The 9083-nt window shown below is 43.5% G+C and overlaps 1 protein-coding gene across 1 annotated transcript; it reads left to right on the top strand.

Moving 5' to 3' along the window:
• Window positions 1-737: 737 nt before the first annotated feature.
• LOC116893190 (olfactory receptor 52B2) lies at window positions 738-2069 on the top strand. The gene has a single exon (XM_032895092.1). The coding sequence runs from the start codon at window positions 1056-1058 to the stop codon at window positions 2067-2069; it is 1014 nt and encodes a 337-aa protein (XP_032750983.1). The 5' UTR covers window positions 738-1055.
• The last annotated feature ends 7014 nt before the right edge of the window (window positions 2070-9083 follow it).

Here is a 9083-nt window from a genome sequence, read left to right as displayed (position 1 = left end):
GTTAGCCTGGATTTGTGCCCATTTTCATGCCCCTGCTTCCTTCTGGAGTGCTGGGATGACAGGCACATGTCATCACACCTGACCCATGGAGGCTTCATCATGGTCCTGTCTACATTATTAATACTAACCCTTTCTTTAGTCCAAAGAGCAGACAGATAGCTACCTTCAGAGACAAATGTTCATTGCGTGTTGGACAGCCAAGGAGAATTTAGAACACTTTTTAGTAACAAGGAGACTTGGTTACTTTTGGAGTGAAGGAGCAAGTAGGGAAAGCTGCACCGGAGCTGATAGAGGGCAGGGAGACAGAGTCGATGATTCTCTCTTGTGCACAGTTTGTCCTAAAGAGGGGCCCATCAGCTGCAGGGTAATGTGGATAAGCAGATGTAGGACTGATTAAAAGGTGTTTGTGTGGAGCGTTTGGGAGCACAGGTTCACGAGGAGAGTGATGAAAATTGTTCCTTCAGTTTCATTGGCTGCCTCCTATTTCCTGCCGTCAGGGAAGCAGTAATCTGGCCTAGAGAAGGTAGATCCATCCCTTAGCTGCTTCCAGTTTCCAACTGACTCCCCATGTCCATCACAGGGAGCCATGAGGACAGCTGTCCTGAGAAATGCTCAAGGTAATAGGCGGATAAACAATACGATTACATATAATCGAGTTTAAAGTTAATATGTCTTCAGGAAGGAGAAATATTAAACACATTACAGAGTGGCGTGTTTTGAGGTGCTATTTTAAGGCTAAGATTTGGGCAAACAAGAAGAAGGGGAGAGAAATTTAGGTAAATACAGAACAAAATGTCGTGGATGGAACAAGCACAAGCTAGGTAGCGGGCAATCTGTGCTTCTGTGGAAATGGTAGAATCAACATTAAAAGGCGGGGGTAGGACAGAACACCGGGGGCAGGATGAACAGAGGCAGGTATAACTTCTGTTGGTTCTTAAAGCACATTGCCACAGAAACTGTACAACGGAAACTCTCAGGTCCAGAAGCTATTCCAACACCCTAGCCACTATCCTCTAGGTGAACTTGGGAGCTCAGCAGGTCACAAGTTCACATCTATGTTTGTGTCACTGCATTATGCCCAAGTTCCTTTCTGTTCCTTTAGCACTATAGTGAGCATCATGATTCACAGCAATATCAGCATCATCCACCCTGCAGTTTTTGTGCTACTTGGCATCCCTGGGTTGGAGGCTTATCACATCTGGCTGTCTATACCCCTGTGCCTTATGTATGTCACTGCAGTCCTCGGAAACAGCATCTTGATAATGGTCATCATCACAGAACGGAGCCTTCATGAACCCATGTACTTTTTCCTCTCCATGTTGGCCATCACAGACATCTTACTGTCCACCACTACTGTACCCAAGGCCCTCGCTATCTTTTGGCTCCATGCCCACAACATTGCCTTTGATGCCTGTGTCACCCAAGTCTTCTTTGTGCATACAATGTTTGTGGGGGAGTCAGCCATCTTGTTAGCCATGGCCTTTGACCGCTTTGTAGCCATCTGTGCCCCGCTGAGATATGCAACAGTGCTAACATGGCCCACAGTTGGGAGGATGGCTCTAGCCATTGTCATCAGAAGCGTCTGTATTATCTTTCCTGTGATTTTCTTGCTCAAGCGGCTGCCGTTCTGCAGAACCAACATTGTCCCCCATTCCTACTGTGAGCACATTGGGGTGGCCCGCTTAGCTTGTGCCGACATCACTGTTAACATTTGGTACGGCTTCTCAGTGCCTATCGTCATGGTCATCGTGGATGTGATCCTCATTGCTGTGTCATACTCGCTCATCCTCCGAGCGGTGTTTCGTTTGCCCTCCCAGGATGCTCGGCACAAAGCTCTCAGCACCTGTGGCTCGCATCTCTGCGTCATCCTCATGTTTTACGTTCCGTCCTTCTTTACTTTACTGACCCACCGCTTTGGGAGAAACATTCCCCGCCATGTGCATATCCTGCTGGCCAATCTTTATGTGGTGGTGCCTCCAATGCTGAACCCCATTGTCTACGGAGTGAAGACTAAGCAGATCCGGGAGGGTGTGGTCCACTGGTTCTTGGACATTAAGACTTTGGGATGACTGGTCCCTGTGAATCTTTTATCCAGCTTCACCAAGGAGCACAGATCTCCTGGACAGAAAAGACTGTCTTTTTGCTTCCTTCTTCCCTGCTCTGCACATCTCCATTTTCTGATTGGTCCTCCTTGCTCTTTCTCATGTTTAATGTTTGCTACCCACTTCATACATTTATCCTTAAAAACATTTCCCGGATAATGAGCATTTGACTTTCTCAGTAATTGATATGTCGCAGGAAGTAAAGCTATAAACAAATGAGCATCGTTAAACATTTACATGAAGGGGGTCTGCTATTTTAAAGTCCCTAAGATGATTTACTTTTTCTTTTTTCTTTGGTATAGAGTCAAGTACGTGTGGCTTGGTGGCTCATGCCTGTGCTCCCAGCACCGAGGCGGCTAAGTCAGCAGGGTTGATCTGGGTTTGAGAACAGCGTGGCTTTCTTACTCAGTTCAAGAACTACCCGAGTTACAAAGCAAAACTCTTTCACAAACACAAAACAAATAAAACAAATAAAAGTTCTTCACTAACTTCTATGGTGTTATGTGTTTTTTTTTAAAGGCCATATATGTCTTTCTCTCTTTTGGGAAATTGTCTCATTCTTTAAATTTATTATTTATTTATTTTTAAAAATTTTTTATTGGCTATATTTCTTTATTTACATTTCAAATGTTATTCCCTTTCCAGGTTTCCTGTACATAAGCCACCTAACCCCTCCCCCTCCTCCATAAGGGTGTTACCCCCCATTCACCCCCCTTACTACCAGCCCGACATTCCCCTGCACTGGGGGTCCAAACTTGGCAGGATCAAGGGCTTCTCCTCCCATTGGTGTCCAACAAAGCTATCCTCTGCTACATATGCCATTGGAGCCATGGGTCAGTCCATGTATATAGTCTTTGGGTAGTGGTTTAGTCCCTAAAAGCTCTGGTTGGTTGGCGTTTTTGTTTTTATGGGGGTTGCAAGCCCCTTCGGCTCTTTTAATCCTTTCTCTAACTCCTCCAACAGGGGTCCTGTTCTCAGTTCAGTGGTTTGCTGCTAGCATTTGTCCCTGTATTTGACATGCTCTGGTTATGTCTCAGGAGAGATCTATATCCGGTTCCTGTCAGCATGCACTCCTTAGCTTCATCAATCTTATCTAGTTTTGGTGGCTGTGTATATATGGGTCACATGTGGGGCAGGCTCTGAATGGCCATTCCTTCAGTCTTTACTCCAAACTTTGCCTCCATAATCCCCTCATATGGGTATTTTTTTTTTTTTTATTATTAACTTGAGTATTTCTTATATACATTTTGAGTTTTTTTCCCTTTCCTGGTTTCCGGGCAAACATCCCCCTCCCCCCCCCCTTCCTTATGGGTGTTCCCTCCCTACCCTCCCCCCCACCGCTGCCCTCCCCCAACAGTCCAGTTCACTGGGGTTCAGTCTTAGCAGGACCCAGGGCTTCCCCCTTCCACTGGTGCTCTTACTAGGATATTCATTGCTACCTATGAGGTCAGAGTCCAGGGTCAGTCCATGTATAGTCTTTAGGTAGTGGCTTAGTCCCTGGAAGCTCTGGTTGGTTGGCATTGCTGTACATATGGGGTCTCAAGCTCCTTCAAGCTCTTCCAGTTCTTTCTCTGATTCCTTCAACGGGGGTCCCGTTCTCAGTTCAGTGGTTTGCTGCTGGCATTCGCCTCTGTATTTGCTGTATTCTGGCTGTGCCTCTCAGGAGCGATCTGCATTCACATTTTGATCATCCGTCTTGAGTTTCATTTGTTCTAGGCATCTAGGGTAATTCAAGCATTTGGGCTAATAGCCACTTATCAATGAGTACATACCATGTATGTCTTTCTGTGATTGGGTTAGCTCACTCAGGATGATATTTTCCAGTTCCAACCATTTGCCTACGAATTTCATAAAGTCATTGTTTTTGATAGCTGAGTAATATTTCATATGGGTATTTTTGTTCCCTCTTTTAAGAAGGAGTGAAGCATCTGTATTTTGGTCATCCTTCTTTTTGAGATACCTGTGGTCTGTGGGTTGCATCTTGGGTAATTTGAGCTTTTGGGCTAATAACCACTTATTAGTGAGTGCATACCATGTGTGTTTTTCTGTGATTGGGTTACATCACTTAGGATGATATTTTCCAGTTCCATCCATTTGCCTATGAATTTCATGAAGTCATTGTTTTTGATAGCTAAGTAGTACTCCATTATGTAGATGTACTGCATTTTCTGAATCCATTCCTCTGTTGAAGGCCATCTGGGTTCTTTCCAGCTTCTGGCTATTATAAATAAGGCTACTATGAACATAGTGGAACATGTGTCTTTGTTGTATGTTGGAGCATCTTTTGGGTATATGCCCAAGAGAGGTATAGCTGGGTCCTCAGGTAGTTCAATGTCCAATTTTCTGAGGAACCTCCAGACTGACTTCCAGAGCAAACCAAGAACTACTTTGTAAGCAGAGTGGTGGTATCGCAAACCTTTAGTCCCAGCACTCAGGAGGTGAAGGCAAGCAGAGGCAGGGGTCAGGCCTTGGGTTCTGAGGAAACTACTTTCTCTGTCAGGTCTTTCTTATTTTCTTCAGGCAAGCCATGGCTTCTACTTTTGCCTGCCTAGTTCATCTCGTAAAAATCTCTACGTGTGCAGAATTAGTTGTAGTAAGTTGCTCATTTCTTTGTAACCAGAAATAATTGTGGTTTGAATATGCTTGTCCCAGGGACTATTAGGAGATGTAGCCTTGTTGGAGTAGAAGTGGTCTTGTTGGAGAAAGTGTGTCACTGTTGGGGTGGGCTTGAGAGACCTTCCTCCTAGCTGCCTGGAAGCCAGTCTTTTCCTAGCTGCCTTTAGATGAAGCTGTAGAACTCTTAGCTCCTGTGCCATGCCTGCCTGGATGCTGCCATGCTCCTACCTTGTTGATAATGGACTGAACCTCTGAACCTGTACACCAGCCCCAACTAAATGTGTCCTTATAGGAGTTGCCTTGGTCATGGTGTCTCTTCACAGCAGTGGAAACCCTAAGACAGACTGTAAACACTTTGAAACAAGAAGAGTATATGCCTTTCATATTTATACCCTTATCTGTGAAAACATCTGGCATTTAACAAATGGTAAGTGAAAGTACAATGACCTTTATGAACTCAGAACATGAATCTCAAGGATGCACGGAAATGGCCAACAGCATAGATCCATGAAAACAGTGATGTTTTAGCATCACTAAGGTAAGTCAGTTGCCGTGTGAGGCCTCCCTCTTCTCATAGCTCGGCTCTAACTCAGCACTGGGGAATAGATGAGGCAGAGAGACACAGGACACACTTGGCTCTTCTGCCTGGATCCTGACAGCTCCTCTGCTGTGTTGTATGGAGTGGTGTTTTCTAAACCCTACGGTCACATCAGCAGAGTTGTAGCACTCAATTAGGACTCATGTTTTTGAGCTCTGCTCATTCATACTTTTCTAGGAAAGGTCATGCCCGTTTCTTCAGCTCCCATCTACACTGTGGACACTACATTTATGTCTCTACTCTAGAATCTGTTCAAATTAGGGCAGTCTCATGAACTTCACCATGTAGGGAACCCTGGAGTCCTCTCAACTTCCTCTCAGGGTTCCTCCTCAATAAGTTATTATCAATATTACTAATAATGAAATTTATGCATAGTCATGTTGGTGGTATTTGGAGTCATATAAAATTTTATTTGAATTTTGCTTGTTTTTATTATTTTTGGTGTGCAAATCCGGAAATTCACTTTTCAACCTATAAAATGGTAACTATGTGGTAATACATGTGGTAACTATGGACACTTTCATAGAGCTACTGAGAGCTAAATTAGATAATACATAAATACACACATATATCACTTATATATCCTTAGCTTGTATTATACAGCAAATATTTTACTAGTACTGAGTTATTTGTTCAATTATAATCATATATTTTAACACTGCCTCTGCAAATTACTACTGAACTTTATCTTATCAAGTTTTGTATTAGTTTCCCTTTCTTCCTCCCTCCCTCCCTCCTCTCCTCCCTCCCTCTCCCCTCCCTTCTTTCCTTCCTTCCCTCCCTTCCTCTGTCCCTTCCTTTCCTCCCTCCTTCCTTCCTTCCTTCCTTCCTTCCTTCCTTCCTTCCTTCCTTCCTGCCTTCCTTCCTTCCTTTTTTCCCCTGTTAGATAGAATTTCTCTGTGTAGCTCTGGTTGTTCTGGAACTCACTTTGTAGGCCAGGCTGAACTTGAACTCAGAGATCTGCCAGCCTCTGCTTCCCAGGTGCTGGGATTAAAGGTGTACACCACCACACCCAACTTTAGTTTCTTAACTGAATTAATGTTTTATATCTTTTATACCTTAACCTATACAAGTGACTTGGTGTTAAGCATGTTGTAAATGGCAGAATATAGCTGCTGCTTTCTGTCAGACAGCGGATCATTTCATTAATTGCAGAATGTTTTCCATAGAATAAGCTATAGCTGTACACATGGAATACTGGTGTTTTGTAGCTTGATGTACCTTGGTCAAATAAAGGTGGGGTATATTGACATCTTTTGAGTTGTGTACATGGGAGTCCAAGAGAAGATACGGTTCATGGTTGTCCACATAATCATTGTTGATGACACAACAATTTATATTTCTAATATAATCTATTATTTCTTTAGTCAAAGCCTGGAAATTAGGATCACTCATAAAGTAAGCATTAGTTTATAATATTGTCATGACTTAATATTCCATCTCTTTTTCAAACATGTCACTGTACAATAATATATTAATGTAGAACATAATAAGCAGTATTTATAGGGGGTGGTTCTGATGCTAAGGTCCTGCTCCCCAATTGGTTCTTAATCAATCAGTAAAGATGCCATGGGCCAGTTGCTGGGCAGAAGGAAAGAAGTGGGATGTCTAGGTGCTCTCAGGAAGGTTAAGGGATGAGAAAGATTTTCAGCATGCTTCAGAGGGAGAAAAGGTGACCAGCCATGTGAGATCTCGGGCGGAGCAGCCTCCCAGGCAGGAGATTAGAAACACAACTAAGCGGAGGGCAGTTTTGGGTTGTTGAAAAAGGAGAAGGGAACTGAGCAACTGAGCATCTGTTGAGGACAGATTTAGGGTGCTGAGCTGGGAGTGAGAAGGGCACAAGAGAGCTGAGGAAGGCTAAGAAGAATCCAACCATTGAGCCAATAAGGCAGGTTGAAATGGAGCTACCTGTGTGTCTGTATTTTACATCCACAGATCCAATATTCTCTGGGTAGGGGCTGGTGGTGCAGTCTGCCCGGAGTTTAAAGTGGAGGAGCAAAAGCTGCATGCTACAAGTATTAATGATGGTAATAACGACTATTAGGATGTGGCTATAAAGTGGTCCCCACAAAAGGCTTGTGGGGTAAAGACTTGGCCCCCAGTCTATTTAGGTAGAACTTTTTTTTTTTTAAATATATATGAGAACACTGTCACTGTCTTCAGACACATCAGAAGATGGCACTGAATCCCATTATAGATGGTTGTGAGCCACCATGTGGTTGCTGGGAGCCAAACCCATGTCCTCTACAAGAGCAGTCAAGTCTTAACTGCTGAGACAGCCATCTCTCCAGCCTTCTTAGGTGAGAGTCTTGAGATGTGATTGGATTGCAATGGCATTGGTTTTATCAGCAGATTCATCCACTGATGGATTTATAATTTTGTGGAACTACTGGGAGGTGGCAGAGATCATGTCTTACTCATCATTATGTTTCAGCATATTACTACAAAGCTGAATTTCTCTGTCTCTGTCTCTCTCTCTGTCTCTCTCTCTGTCTCTCTCTGTCTCTGTCTCTGTCTCTCTCTCTCTCTCTCTCTCTGTCCTTAGTTCCTTCTGATCTATTGTTTCCTCTTTATTCTACAGATGTCTATGCATAGTGAAGTTTTGTGGGTATGGGTGGGCTCTTAAGAATCTACACATTGAGCAGCAGCATCTCAGATTCACTGATGCCTGTGAGCTGGAGGTCTGGAGTCCTGAGCAGGCGCACGTGCAGAAACAGTAGGAAGGATTCCTCTGGCTTCTGAGATGGTGATCTCTGGAGACAGGCTCTGCTGGGGTTTGCTTCTGTCTAGCCAAACCAGATACGCTCTACAGAATGCTGGGGAAGAAGCTGTCTCCTGACACAAAGGACTCTGGGGTGAGGTACAAATATCACCCTACTCCACTCCAGAGTCTATACCACATGTGGAGGAAGAACGTTCTCTTCAGCTTGGGTAAATTTCTGGGCTGACTGGTTCTGGGGTTTTTAGCTTTTCCCTGCATGATGCAGATTTCAATAGGATCTTTTATGTCGTCTGGGGAGTGAGCTATACTAAACATATTCATTTTGACATCTTGCTGTGTTGTGCAGGAGTGGGAATAGAGTTATTTTCCCCTGGAATATTAAAGTAGCTTAAACTGTTGAAATACTGAAGGCAGGCATATTAAAAATTACAACTTCAGGTTGCTTAAGACTTCACTGTTACAGCATTAGGATTCATTATAATGGCTTTAATGGAAGAAATTCACCAAAATAATTGAAAAATAAAGACTTAGAACCAATTTTGTCATTACTACTTTATAAATGTATGGATTTCTATTTTCTTCTTCTCTCATGCTTTGGATATGGCTGTGTTGTGTTGTCACACACTGACCTGCATTTCAAATTCTGATTCTTTGTTCATTGTGGAGTTTTACTTAGGTTTTTTGCTGAAATAACGTTTCTCTTGTTTTGTGGCTGTTTTGTACAGAAGACAAGTTCATCACTCACTTTGTCTTAGGTGACTCAGCACCTGGAGGCCCAAGCCCTAAAATGATCCTTATGATGTCTTCAATCCTTATGTGATCTTGAGACAGAAACATTTTGCGCTCTCTCTCTCTCTCTCTCTCTCTCTCTCTCTCTCTCTCTCTCTCTCTCTCGTGTTGGATGTGCACCACATGTATGAGCATGTCCTTGTACATGTGCAGAGATCAGAGGACATTCCCTACCCTGTCCTATCTCTCTGCCTTCATCTTTTTTCTTGGATCTAGAAGCAAGGCCAGTGGCCAGCAAACTCCAGTGATGCTCTTG

The sequence above is a fragment of the Rattus rattus genome, chromosome 2, assembly GCF_011064425.1.
Source record: "Rattus rattus isolate New Zealand chromosome 2, Rrattus_CSIRO_v1, whole genome shotgun sequence".
Classification (NCBI taxonomy): domain Eukaryota; kingdom Metazoa; phylum Chordata; class Mammalia; order Rodentia; family Muridae; genus Rattus; species Rattus rattus.
This window is presented reverse-complemented; position numbering and strand designations above follow the sequence as displayed.

What these genes read in the sequence shown, in the direction of transcription:
- LOC116893190 (XM_032895092.1), top strand. Translation starts at nt 1,056, where the DNA reads ATGTTTGTGTCACTGCATTATGCCCAAGTTCCTTTCTGTTCCTTTAGC.